This window comes from Oncorhynchus keta, chromosome 28, assembly GCF_023373465.1.
Source record: "Oncorhynchus keta strain PuntledgeMale-10-30-2019 chromosome 28, Oket_V2, whole genome shotgun sequence".
In the NCBI taxonomy this organism is placed as follows: Eukaryota; Metazoa; Chordata; class Actinopteri; order Salmoniformes; family Salmonidae; genus Oncorhynchus; species Oncorhynchus keta.
In genome coordinates, this window is record NC_068448.1 from 21,315,450 (window position 1) to 21,329,379 (window position 13,930).

A 13,930-nucleotide genomic window follows, 5' to 3' on the forward strand; every position below is an offset into this window, starting at 1 on the left:
ATAGAAGAATACATTTCTTAGCAAAGTATGTGATAGTCATAAACACATTTTCTCTGTCAGGATCAACAACAAAGTCCTGCTGGGCATTAAGAAGATCGAGACACGGGGTCATATTAAACTGAACATCTAGTATTTTCTGTGCAGCAGTATGTATAGATTGCCAGATTTTGGCAATCTCTCTACAACTCCAAAATACATGCATATAGGTTCCACTTTCAGAGGTACATCTTTTGCAGTTAGGAGAAATGTCTGTTTTCATTCTATGGAGTCTCAGTGGGGTGTAATAAAATTTGTACAAAAATGTGTAATTCAATTATTTATTTTTTTCATGAGTAGAGGAGCAGTATACCCTGTCGCAAACCTCCGCCCATAACTCATCACTGATAGTCAGTCAAAGGTCCTTTCCCCATTTTATTTTCAAATGAGTAAAGGAGGAGCCTCATTTCTCAGAAAGGAGTCTATAGGAGATATATGAGATTTTGCCTTTAATGGATTGTGCTGTAGCAAGAAGGGTTTCAACTTCATTCAGCTGAGCTCTAAACCTCCTCTTGGAAGTAAATTAGGAAATGAGATGTCTAATTTGAAGATATAAAAAAAAATGTTGGATCTTGGCACATTGAGTTCACTGCAGAGCTCTTGAAAGGATTTCAGCGTAGTGGGTTTCTAATGAAATAGGCCTGAAAAGGTCCTGATTCCTAGAGTATGCCAAAGATTTAAGTTGGCATCACTCAGGGCTTTTGGCAAGTCTGGGTTGCATACTATAGGCGAGTGAGAACATATTTGGGAGGAAATGGGATGGGCACTTCTAATGTACAGTGCCTTGCGAAAGTATTCGGCCACCTTGAACTTTGCGACCTTTTGACACATTTCAGGCTTCAAACATAAAGATATAAAACTGTGTTTTTTTGTGAAGAATCAACAACAAGTGGGACACAATCATGAAGTGGAATGACATTTATTGGATATTTCAAACTTTTTTAACAAATCAAAAACTGAAAAATTGGGCCCCTGAAACACCCTTGGGATCACGGCCAGGGTTAAATGCCTTGCTCAATGCAGAAGTTTCACCTCGTTGGCTCGGGGATTCGAAGTAACAACCTTTGGGTTACTGGACTAATGCTCTAACGGAGAGGCTATCTGTCCCCATCTTTATCCGTTGCAAATGCAATATGTCACGGTAACGTCTCTGTGGTGACGAGAGAAAACAGAACGAATCTCATAGAATTAGAACGAGACAATTCGTTCTACTTCCATAGAGTCGGCCCTCAGCCTAACACTTATCAACTTCCCGCGTGTCTGAAATACAACAATGTTTCCAACGTTAGTAATGCGCTAACTGCTGTCCCCAATTGTCACAGTTCATCCTCCATCTAATTCATGCCTATTATTCATGATTAGACGTTCCTTTTAATTAAACTTCAAATGGCTTAAAAGCCAAAAGATTATCTTAGAAAATGACCGACGCACCAGCCAAGCCCCATACCGTCGTCTGCAGGAATTGGAGAAATGCTACAGCAGCGGAACTTCGTGAGATGTGCCCACAGCAAAAGGCCCGTTATTTGGCTTATGAGGAACCACCTAAGGAGGCGCAGGGTGTGATGGCTGTAGCGCGGCAGAGGGTGTGTGCCAGGCTGACAGAGTGGAAAGACAGACAGGCCAATGTGAATGTTGCGCAACAGTCAGAAAGAGCTAACACAATAATCGGTCAACTGAAGGCTGCAGAGGCGCGCAACAGGGTTCGCCTTATGAGGCTGCGTCACCAGAACATCAGGGTAAGACCATAAAAGTTGTATAGACGTTTTTTCAACTTACAACAAGCCACCAACATATATCTCCATAGCATCCATAGTACTTTTTGTTTTCTTTGCTACAGTGTATGTTCCACTGTTTACATTGAATGTGAAAATATAGGCCTATACAGTATCTTTCAGTCTTCTATTTACCTCAACCTGCTTGTTTCATTATTGCTCTCAAGACCCAAGATATAAGTCTGATGATCGCCTGTCAGCCCACTGCTCAGAGGGCTGTACGGCTGGAGCTTTTACTGCCACAAGAAGAGACAGGACTCAATGTTCCGGATCCTTTTGACAAACTCCAGGTTAGCAAAGCCATATCTAAAGACAACGTTAGCATACTGAGCTAAAGCCTGACCTCATACTAACATGACTCTTCTGCAAGAACCAGGCAAGGTACTGTGGATATGACTGTCAGAGTAAAAATATAACGAGTATGTGAATCATGGAAATGGCAACAAATAAAACACTTACCTATTCATTCAGTTCTTTCTGTATATTTTTAGAGGAAGAGGGTTGAGCAGCTACTGGATAAGAGCTGGGGAACTCTGGAAAGAAGGTGGTGATGGGATGACAATCGGAGATTAACATGCTCTCTTAATAAAAAATACCCACACTGAGCCTGCCCAAGCTAATCAACTTCATTGTTCTGTCTTGCTTTGTCTCATACATCCTCTCTGCATTTTTTTTATACAACAATCTTAGCCCTACTGATTAACTTTGTAGATTTTTTACAACTCTGCTTCACATTTTCACCAGTAGGTGTCAGTATAATAAGAGACTGTACCAGGATCCATAGGCGCCTGCTTTTTGATAGCCCTATGTCACATCATCATATGAAGACATTTTAAAAGTACAGTATCTTTGTGGCACATGGATCATGTAGGCCTAAATTACACCGAGGAGGAACCAGCTTTTTTTATAGCAAATTACCAGTAGGAAACAAAGGACCGAATATACTTGTAAATTGACTTAATATATTTTAGCAGGAAAGATATTATATTTCAGATACATATCCCAGTCATATTTGTATGTATTTTTCCCAAGGGAAATGTTCAAACAAAAAAATAAAAACGCACACATACACGTACTACATATATACACACAGCAACAACACAGCCTCCATATAATTCATTTCATAATAAATTATAGTAAATTGACATTTTAACATCTGATATGTGTTCTCATAACGCCCATCTCAGTATTGTTCGGTTCGGCACTGATGGAACGTCCAACTGTTTCGTCATGGGCCCCCTGCCAGTGCAAATGCAGTATTTAATAAAACCGCCCAATCATTAATCTTATGATCGTGCTTGCTAAAATTTCACACTTAATTTTCGTTATATGGTAGAGCTAAATCAATCAAATTTTTGTCAGGATTTTAAAAATTAAATATCGTTTTCGCCTTCTCACCTCCATTCGCCTTTTATTCCTCCCTTCCTTTCTCCCCCACACATGCATGCATTCACACACATACGCGACCCCCTCCTCCCTTCCATAATTTCCCCATCTCCCTTACCCACTCTCTTCTCTACAACAAACATGGCCGCTAAATCTGATGGTGCACCCGTCTCGTTGCAAAATGACATCCTGCCCGAGGGTCTGCCCGGTTCAGATCAACGTTCGCCTCAGTGCCACCCTGATAGGAAGCGCTACTCACTCCACGATTGCAGCTGGACGCTATGTGCCCTTTTGGTGTTCTTTTCGGACGGGGCCTCAGACCTGTGGCTGGCAGCGGATTACTACCTCAGCCGGAACTACTGGTGGTTTGCATTGACACTGGTCTTCGTGATCGTCCCATCTGTGGTGGTTCAGGTGCTGAGTTTTAGGTGGTTCGCCTATGATTATTCGGATAACAACGACAGTAGCACAGCCGCAGCAGCGGTCGCAGCATCGTGCGCCGAGAGCCATTTCACCACCAAGGACAGCGATCAAACGGGCGCTGGCCGCGATGCTGAGTTCGGGAAATTGCCTACGACGGGCACTATGGGAGGAGCCCGGGGTTGCTGCAGAGCCTGTATGTGGCTCTTTCAATGCTTCATCCATATATTTCAGCTAGCACAGGTCTGGAGGTAAGATCACCCATGCTCTCTCATATACGGATACTGTACTGGCTTGAGCGTGTGTGTGACAGGGTTCTGCGAAGATGGTGATCAAAGCATTCTAAAAGCCCTAGTAGCCCTACTAGACTACGATGTCTGGGTTCGTTTTAACAGCTCAATCTTGACCTAATTGTTAAACGAATTTAAACTCATCCAGAGAGAAGCCTACTGTATTCACAATAGGGCCGATTCCGATTTAGGAATTTACGCATATCCTACACACTTCTCAGTAATTCCTATTCAGATTTACACAAGAGGTCCACATAGCACATTGGGGTCGATGAAACAATGACAACGTTCACATGCACACCAATATCCCGTTATTATTAGGGATACTCAAGTATTCTGTTTTGAAGTTGACACATAAACATCATATCCCGTTTACAATAACCCGAAAAAGGCTCGTATCTCAGTTTTGAGAAACCCGTATAAAATGCATGGGATATGCTGATTTTAGATGGGAAACTGGCATGTAAAAATCTTATCTCCTTTACTGTTTTTTTTCTGGGTCTGCACAAGCTCTGTTTCGCATATCATTGGTGTTGTGTGATGATATTTTCATCTGATTGTCTTAAAAAAGTAGGCTACCTGCACAGTTGGATCCACCATAATAATGTATTTTGCTGATACTACCTACTGGCTACTTTCACCCTCAATTTAGACAACTTTCTGCTTATAATTTCCGACATTTGGTAGGCCAAATGATAATTTCCGACATTTGGTAGGCCAAATGATAATTTCCGACATTTGGTAGACCAAATGATAATTTCCGACATTTGGTAGGCCAAATAATAATTTCCGACATTTGGTAGGCCAAATTATAATTTCCGACATTTGGTAGGCCAAATTATAATTTCCAAATGATAATTTCCGACATTTGGTAGGCCAAATTATAATTTCCGACATTTGGTAGACCATTTGTTTGTTAAGTATAGTTACATGCAGCTTCTCTTTTGTCATAACTTCTTGCACCAGAAGACTAAATAAAGTAGTTCTCACCTGAATAATGTTTTACATTGATATAATTAATACATTAGTAATAAAAATTAACACCAGTAAAGTTGTATATTTATTTTAGGGACCGGGAAGAAAACTCACTAACTCCAAAACAGTGGAAAGATTGGTCCTGTGCAAAATGTCATCAGTTCGAATGGTTTTAGGGAAATTAAAATCTGAGAAAACTATTAAACATGTTTCTGGTAAGACATCAGTTTGTTTTAGGTGCATATTTCGGGTTGAAATAGTGTCTGCTTGCATAACAGTGTCAAAGACAACATATTACACTTGCATTTTCTCAACAGATGCTGAAATAAATAAATATTTCTCCACTCCTGTTCCCAAGACAAAATTAACATTTATTGTATAATTTCACTGCAAAAAATGCATCATTCTGTAGGAGTTAATAGGATATTATACTACATGTGAAGTTATAGGCCTACAGTGAATACACATTTCAGTTACTATTCCATTTAACCCATATGAATTTAATTGAGGAATATTCAGTTCATTCATTGATACAGGGGTGGCAGGTAGCCTAGTGGTTAGAGCATTTGACTAGTAACCAATAGGTTTCAATATTGAATCCCCGAGCTGACTCGGTAAAAATCTGTCGTTCTGCCCCTGAACAAGGCAGTTAACCCACTGTTCCTAGGCCGTCATTGAAAAAAGTTAAATAAAAAAATGAATGGGTCCTGAGAATTAATGGGTCCTGAGATCCTCAAAAGGTTGTACAGCTGCAACATTGAGCACACTGGTTGCATCACTGCCTGGTACAGCAATTGCTCAGCCTCTGACTGCAAGGCACTACAGAGGGTAGTGCGTATGGCCCAGTACATCACTGGGGCTAAGCTGCCTGCCATCCAGGACCTCTACACCAGGTGGTGTCAGAGGAAGCCCCTAAAAATTGTCAAAGACCCCAGTCATAGACTGTTCTCTCTGCTACCGCATGGCAAGCGGTACCAGAGTGCCAAGTCTAGGACAAAAAGGCCTCTCAAAAGTTTTTACCCCCAAGACTCCTGAACAGGTAATCAAATGGCTACCCGGACTAAATGGCTACCCGGACTACTATATTTCAAATGGCTACCCGGACGATGCAAGCATGGGTGAGGGACGTAAAACCGCAGGACCAAAGTCGTGTCTCTGTACACATACAGAGGGAAGCCTGGTTTCCCTTGGCATCCATGAATACACGCCACTGCATGTCCCAAAAGCACAACGTTAGCCTAATATGATCCACTAATACTCAGACCCTCAGGAACTGTTTAAACGGTCTTGGCAGAGGAAATAAATGGAAATGGAATAGAAGGATGCAAAATGTAAGCAACTCATTGAAGAAAAGTAACACCAAAGTGGCAGTAATAAATATATATATGGGTATTACTTAGCTTGGATGTCAAAATTTCATCCATGCATATTATCCAGTTAATAAATGTAATCGAAAATGTAATCTATGTAATCCCCAAAAGTAATTATTTATCATAAACAATAACTAGTAATGCTGTATACTCAAAGAAAAGGTTCAAATCTCACCTTTCTGGTAAAAATAGTTATAAATTGCTGAGGTTTAGTCACTATTGAGGACACAAGCTCAAGTACACAGTACAAATATGATAAAAATATGAAATATTTGATATGATGTATTTCCTATTCAACAAAAGGCCTGAAATGACATATACTTTCTAAATATAGCATAATGAAACGATAAAACGACTAACTATAAGATTTCACCTGCCTTATAACTATAAATACATATTTGTATGTAAAAATGTGCATATTTTCTAAAGGTCTCTCTTGATCAAAACTTCTGCCCCCATCTTTGTGAACATATCACAGAGCTCTAGGAACCTTTCATCTCATGTTAATATTGTCCGTCTGTGGCGAACAGAAAATGTTTGTTTCAAATCTATTATTTATTTTTGATTAATGGATATAAATTGATCTCTGAATGTGCTATCATGATGAAACCACTCCCTCCTGCTGCGCTACTACCTAATGCTTGCAGGCATGTGCTTTGTCAGTGGCTGTGATGTAGGGTTGGACAGTCGGAAGAGCGAATGAAATGGTAGGAGGGACATCCCAGCTTCAAGTGGTTTCAGATTTCACATCATACGTCACACGGGGTCAAAAAAAACATTACTGTGTATGTGGGAACCAGGTCTATCGCTCAATGCAAGCCATTTCGATATCCACTATGGTATCCACATATCAATTTATAAGCAAAAATGTCAGACAGAACCGGTACCAGAACCACACAGGTCCGCTAAAAACGGACCTTGCATCTAAGAGGTTTTAAGAGGGCACACAATTCAAATTCGGAATAATGGCACGGCTCTAGACCTTATTCATGGTTTCCTCTCACATACAGTTGAAGTCGGAAGTTTACATACACCTTAGCCAAATACATTTAAATTCAGTTTTTCACAATTCCTGACATTTAATACCTGGACTTTGTTGTCCTTAAGCCATTTTGCCACAACTTTGGAAGTATGCTTGGGGTCATTGTCCATTTGGAAGACCCATTTGCGACCAAGCTTTAACTTCCTGACTGACATCTTGAAATGTTGCTTCAATATATCCACATAATTTCTCCCTCATGATGCCATCTATTTTGTGAAGTGCACCAGTCCCTCCTGCAGCAAAGCACCCCCACAACATGATGCTTCCACCTCCGTGCTTCACGGATGGGATGGTGTTCTTTGGCTTGCAAGCCTCCCCCTTTTTCCTCCAAACATAATGGTGGTCATTATGGCCAAGCAGTTCTATTTTTGTTTCATCAGACCAGAGGACATTTCTCCAAAAAGTATGATCTTTCTCTCCATGTGCAGTTGCAAACCATAGTCTAGCTTTTTATGGCGGTTTTGGAGCAATGGCTTCTTCCTTGCTGAGCGGCCTTTCAGGTTATGTCGATATAGGACTTGTTTTACTGTGGATATAGATACTTTTGTACATGTTTCCTCCAGCATCTTCACAAGGTCCTTTGCTGCTGTTCTGGGATTGATTTGCACTTTACGCACCAAAGTACCTTCATCTCTAGGAGACAGAATGCGTCTCCTTCCTGAGGGGTATGACGGTCCCATGGTGTTTATACTTGCGTACTATTGTTTGTACAGATGAACGTGGTACCTTCAGGCGTTTGGAAATTGCTTCGAAGGATGAACCAGACTTGTGGAGGTCTACAATTTTTTTCTGAGGTCTTGGCTGATATCAAGCAAAGAGGCACGGAGTTTGAAGGTAGGACTTGAAATACATCCACGGGTACACCTCCAACTCAAATGATGTCAATTAGCCTATCAGAAGCTTCTAAAGCCATGACATAATTTTCTGGAATTTTCCAAGCTTTTTAAAGGCACTGTCAACTTAGTATTTGTACACTTCTGACCCACTGGAATTGTGATACAGTGAATTATAAGTTTAATAATCTGTCTGTAAACTATTGTTGGAAAAATTACTTGTGTCATGTACAAAGTAGATGTCCTAACCGACTTGCCAAAACTATAGTTTGTTAACAAGAAATTTGTGGAGTGGTTGAAAAATGAGTTTTAATGACTCCAACCTAAGTTTATGTAAACTTCCTACTTCATCTGTATAATTGAATTAAATGTATTTGATAGCAGGCATGTTCACAAACCTTTTGTGGAGAGCTTCCTACTTCTGACTTCAACTGTAAATGTGGTGGAATTATTAGGGAGAAGTTGAAAATGTCTGTGAAGACACTTGCCAGTTGGTCTAAGCATGCTCCGAGTACACGTCCTGGAAATCCACCTGGCTCTGTGGCCTTGTGATGTTTAAAGGTCTTGCTCACAATGGCAATGGAGAGCGGGACCACACAGTCCTCCCGAACAGCTGGTGCTCTCATGCATGCTTCAGTGTTGCTTGCCTCGAAGCGAGGCATTTAGCTCGTCTGGTAGGCTCGCGTCACTGGGCAGCTCGCGGCTGGGTTTACCTTTGTAGTCCGTAATAGTTTGCAAGCCCTGCCACATCCGACGAGTGTCAGAGCCGGTGTAATAGGATTCAATCTTAGTCTTGTATCAATCTTAGTCTTAGTCTTGTACACCCCTGTCCCTCGTCTTACCAGACATAGCTGCTCTGTCCTGCCAATGCACGGAAAACCCAGCCAGTTCTATTTTATCCATGTCGTCGCTCAGCCACGACTCGTAAAACATAAGATATTACAGTTTTTAATGTCCCGTTGGTAGGATAGTCTTGATCATAGATCATCCAGTTTATTTACCAGTGAAAACGTTGGCCAATAGGACGGAAGGTAGTGGTGGTTTACCCACTTGCCAATGAATTTTCACAAGGCACCCCGACCTCCGCCCCCGGCATCTCTGTCTTTTCTTCACGCGAATGACGGGGATTTGGGCCTGGTCTCGGGAAAGCAGTATAACCTTCGCGTCAGACTCATTAAAGAAAGAATCTTCATCCAGTTCGAGGTGAGTAATCGCTGTTCTGATGTCCAGAAGCTCTGTTTGGGTGGCTTCCCGAGTGGTGCAGTGGTCGAAGGCACTGAATCACAGTGCTAGTTGTGCCACTAGAGCTCCTGGTTAGAGTCCAGGCTCTGTCACGACCGGGAGACCCATGGGGCGGCGCACAATTGGCCCAGGGTCTTCTGGGTTAGTGGAGGGTTTGACCAGCAGGGATGCTTTTTTCCCATTAGCGACTCCTGTGGCGGGCTGGGCACAATGCACGCTGACACGGTCGCCAGGTGTACAGTGTTTCCTCCGATACAGTGCATTTTGGCTGGAAGGACGCGCGGCTCTCGACCTGCGCCTCTCCCGAGTTCGTATGGGAGTTGCAGCAATGAGACAAGACTGTAACTACCAATTGGATACCCTGAAATTGGGGAGAAAAAGGGGTAAAAGTTATTTATTTTTATTTTTATATGGAAAATAAGCTATTTTTGGTCATAAGAGATGGTAGCAGCAACATTATGTACAAAATAAGTAAAAATAAATAGCACAGTTGGTTAGGAGTCCTAGAACAGGATGCTTTTGGATTACTTTGAAAGAGCATAATCATTAGTGGGCAACTATAGCATACAATTATGTGTGCACTGTGTGTATATGACATGTTATACTAACTCCTTGTTCACTGGGCTCATTGAGATACTGTAGTGTAGAGCTCTCTTCTGTCCCATGATCCCATCATCTCTCTAGCCATCACAGAGAAACACTTCTCTTTCACAAAAGCAGACGGAGGTAATAAAGTAACAAAAACAGTCCCTGCATTTCACTACATTTAAAGAGGTCAAATGAGAAAGTATAATTTTATATTGTCAAAGCAATCACGTCTGTAGCCCGGAGAGGAAAGGATGAAGTGACCAGACCCGCTCAGTGGCACTCTACCAAGAGATGACATACCATTACCAGTTATTCTGTCTGGATGGAGTGACAGTCCCCAGGCTGTCTGGAGAGTTTGATGTTCAGTTGCTAGAATGAGGCTGGACTGAGGCTGCAATGAGCCATCTGTCTTGGGATGGTGCTGGCATGTGGATGAAACAGATTGATATGGAGCGTCTCTCGATAGCTGGAGATTCTTCTCTCGCACAAATTATGATATAATTCTAATATCATACTCATGCCTTTCCCTCTCTGTCCCTATCCCCTCACCTCCCCTCTGATGTTTCACAGGTATGTCCATGCCCTGTACTTGGGGGTGCAGAGTCGCTGGCGTGGGGACCACGAGAGACGTCACTTCTACTGGCGCATGATGTTTGAGAGTGCTGACATCAGCATGCTGCGTCTGTTGGAGTCGTTCCTGAAGAGCGCCCCCCAGCTGGTCCTGCAGCTAAGCATCATGGTCCAGGCCAGCCAGGTCCTCCCGTTGCAGGGTGAGTCACGGTCTGAACACAAATACTGACCTGAACCTTAATAATTACCAGTGACATCACCATCTCAAACTACCCCATACAATCCACTGTGACCTTCACATTGATGGCCGGCATCCTAGCGGTTAAGAGCATTGGGCCATTAACCGAAAGGTCGCTGGTTTGAATCCCTGAGCCGACTAGGTGAAAAATCTTATGTGCCATTGAGCAAGGCACTTAACTCTAATTGCTCCTGTAAGTCCTTTACCTTATCACTCACTAACGATAATCACCCTCTCAAACTCCCCCATATAATGACCTCACATAGTCACAACTGCCAGATTTTCAATCCATGCAGTTAGTCACCATTCTTAATTTTACAACAACAAAACAATCCCTTCACACAGAGCCACTAAGGATGAGTTCATATTTTTTTGTGGCCCCCACTCCCATCAAAGTTGCCCATACCTGCTCTAAAGAATTCCTTAACCTACAATAGAGTCTTCTGATTCACACAGACTCAATCTTAATTATTCTTTCTCCCTGCCTCTCCCTGTCTCTCCCTCTTTCTCCAGGCCTCTCAGCCTCTGCCTCGCTGGTGTCCCTGTCCTGGATGATCGCCTCATACCAGAAGGTTCTAAGGGACTCCCGGGACGATAAGCTGCCCATGTCCTACAAGGCCGTCAGTGTGCAAATCCTGTGGCACCTGTTTACCATCGGAGCCCGTACGATGGCCTTCGCCCTGTTTGCCTCCGTATTCCAGCTCTACTTCGGTATCTTCATCGTGGCCCATTGGTGCATCATGACATTCTGGATCATTCAAGGCGAAACAGACTTCTGCATGTCCAAATGGGAGGAGGTCATCTATAACATGATGGTCGGCATAGTGTATGTTTTCTGTTGGTTCAGCGTGAGGGAGGGGCGCACACGCTGCCGTATGCTCATCTACAGTGTGGTTGTATTCATTGAGAATGTGGCACTCACCACATTCTGGTATGTGTACCGTGGCCCACATACCTCTGACTTCAGTGCCCTGATCATAGTGTGTATGGTGGCCAGTAGCTATGCTCTGGGCACCTTCTTTATGTTAGTCTACTACTGCCTGCTGCACCCTGACGGTCCTATCTCAGGGTGGTTATGGGGGGTACCAGAGGAGATAGCAGTGGAGTCCTGCCTTTCCCCAGCTTCCTCTCTTCCTCCAGATGTAGTAGCGAGCCCCCCCAGGACTCTGCAGAGGACTAAAGGGGGAGACCGTGAGCAGATGGGAGGGGCTAATGCAGATGTGTTTCTGGTACGAACACTTAAAAGAGGAGCCAAGCCAAATCTCCCACCCCTCATCCCTAGGACAGAAGGGCCAGTCATCCGTATAGACTTGCCAAGGAAGAAGTACCCTGCCTGGGATGCCCACTTCATCGACCGCCGTCTGCGCAAAACCATTCTGGTGCTCGAGGCTGCTGCTCCGGTCACACCAAGGATCCAGTACCGCTGTCTGGGCTCAGCCACAGAGGTGATGGAGTATGAGACCACAGTGTGAACCGCTTAGAGTACAGTTACTCAACTGGCTATCATCCAGCCGGCAAAGCCCCACAGTGGCACACAGCTAACTAACTCTCTCTGAGGATCAGTTCTGCTCTAGTCCCGCTCTGTGCTGTAAAGCATCAAGAATACACTGGCTGGGAGAGGGGGAGTGCGTGGAAAGGGTTTCACATCAAATGTCTGGGATAGAAAGACGATGTCTGATGTGGCCTAAGTAGGTGACCACGTGAGGTTTGTATTTTGGTGCCGTGTCAGTATAATTTCTCCGGTTAGGGGGATGGTACAGGGAGAGTTATGGGCCAAGGGTCAGAGATCAGTGAAAGTGCAGAGGGACACAGAAAGAGGAGCTGGATAGCTGTCAATCAGAGGGAAACCATCCTCAATGAACTTGCTCCAAAATAATGTCCTCTCAAGCCAAGGCAAATACCATCAGAGACAATACCTAAACATTTATGAATACCTATGACAATACCTCTGTTAATTTATTATGATTATACACCATAACAGTAGATATGTCACATGGTTAATACATACCCGTCTAAGTGAGCTACTGGAACAGGACATTTTGACTGCTGTGTGTGATTTGTCATAGCTATTTATGCATGTTGAAGTAATCTCAAAGCCTTAATAAGTGGTCTAAAATCCATAGAACAATTTCTAAAGAGAAGAGAAATTGAGAAGATGTATTGGGATGAATGTTCAATACACTTTGTTGTCATACAGTTAGTGTGGTATTATGACAACATTTGTGTAGTATAATAAACATGAGGCTGGATACTGAATGTGCAGGATTGCAGTACCATGGATTGCTGTATTTTGTCTAACTTGTCTGGACTCTGGTTGCCCTGTAGAAAATAGTTTAGATATCTTTCAATCTTCATGATGATGATACAGTGTGTGCTTCGTGTGTATCTAGGTGGTCATTGCTCCATAAAGAAATGTTCTGTCTAACACTAAAAATGGAGTGCATTGTATCAACTTTAAATCCAGAAGAACAAGACAGAAACCTTGTGGCTAAGAAGTGGAAACAAGGTTGAAACTGGGAGCATTTGTATATGAGGTGTATGCGTGCGCGTGTTCGTGCACATTTGTATGTTGTACATTGGGGTTCATATGATATTGTGTTGTAGAAAGATTAAGCTTTAGTTCTTAAATGCTGTCCAGGTAACTCAATTATCCCGCTAGCACTAAGATGAATACATTATCTCCACACAGAACCATCAACACAGCCACAGAACTATGAAGCCACGGCTCCACGTTGGTGCTACCTGTTGAGTCTGTTTATAAACACCACAACTTACCTTATACAGTGGACTGGATTCATCCATCAAACCATTCTGGTTTGGGTGGGCTGTACCTCAAATACACATACCAGAATGAAAGCCTTAAACTGGTCAAGCCAGACCTGTTGCTGGTGACTGCAGAAAAAAAGAACAGAGACTTTCATTATGTTGTTGTTTGGAAAATAAAAGAGCAATGTGTTTACCTTCTCCATGACCAATTCATTCTTTCAATGTGTGGTTTTCAGAAACCAAATGCAACCACAGTTATCCAAAATATGGCCAATTATCCAAAACATAAATCCGGATTTCAGGTCAGGTAAATGCAGTTATCCAAATACAATAGAATAGTTTAAATGTGAAGCAGACAATCAAACAGATAGGAAGAAACAGACAGATCCATCTAATCATTCT

The 13,930-nt window shown here is 42.7% G+C and overlaps 2 protein-coding genes across 2 annotated transcripts; both read left to right on the forward strand.

Moving 5' to 3' along the window:
* The first annotated feature begins 648 nt into the window (after positions 1 to 648).
* LOC118360807 (XK-related protein 7-like) lies at positions 649 to 13,726 on the forward strand. The gene is made up of 5 exons (XM_035740244.2): positions 649 to 1,772; positions 1,976 to 2,098; positions 2,300 to 3,865; positions 10,525 to 10,724; positions 11,276 to 13,726. The coding sequence occupies exons 3-5, from the start codon at positions 3,249 to 3,251 to the stop codon at positions 12,232 to 12,234; spliced, it is 1,776 nt and encodes a 591-aa protein (XP_035596137.2). The 5' UTR covers positions 649 to 1,772; positions 1,976 to 2,098; positions 2,300 to 3,248; the 3' UTR covers positions 12,235 to 13,726.
* LOC118360808 (protein LKAAEAR1-like) lies at positions 1,455 to 2,359 on the forward strand. Its single transcript, XM_035740245.2, has 3 exons — positions 1,455 to 1,772; positions 1,976 to 2,098; positions 2,300 to 2,359. The coding sequence occupies exons 1-3, from the start codon at positions 1,455 to 1,457 to the stop codon at positions 2,357 to 2,359; spliced, it is 501 nt and encodes a 166-aa protein (XP_035596138.1).
* Positions 13,727 to 13,930: the final 204 nt, after the last annotated feature.

Excerpts from the sequence above, each read along its gene's own strand:
- LOC118360808 (XM_035740245.2), top strand. The coding sequence starts at position 1,455 with ATGACCGACGCACCAGCCAAGCCCCATACCGTCGTCTGCAGGAATTGG. Across the intron at positions 1,773-1,975 it reads TGCGTCACCAGAACATCAGG|ACCCAAGATATAAGTCTGAT; the intron begins GTAAGACCATAA and ends ATTGCTCTCAAG. Across the intron at positions 2,099-2,299 it reads ATCCTTTTGACAAACTCCAG|AGGAAGAGGGTTGAGCAGCT; the intron begins GTTAGCAAAGCC and ends GTATATTTTTAG.
- LOC118360807 (XM_035740244.2), top strand. The coding sequence starts at position 3,249 with ATGCATGCATTCACACACATACGCGACCCCCTCCTCCCTTCCATAATT. Across the intron at positions 3,866-10,524 it reads CAGCTAGCACAGGTCTGGAG|GTATGTCCATGCCCTGTACT; the intron begins GTAAGATCACCC and ends GATGTTTCACAG. Across the intron at positions 10,725-11,275 it reads CCAGGTCCTCCCGTTGCAGG|GCCTCTCAGCCTCTGCCTCG; the intron begins GTGAGTCACGGT and ends CTCTTTCTCCAG.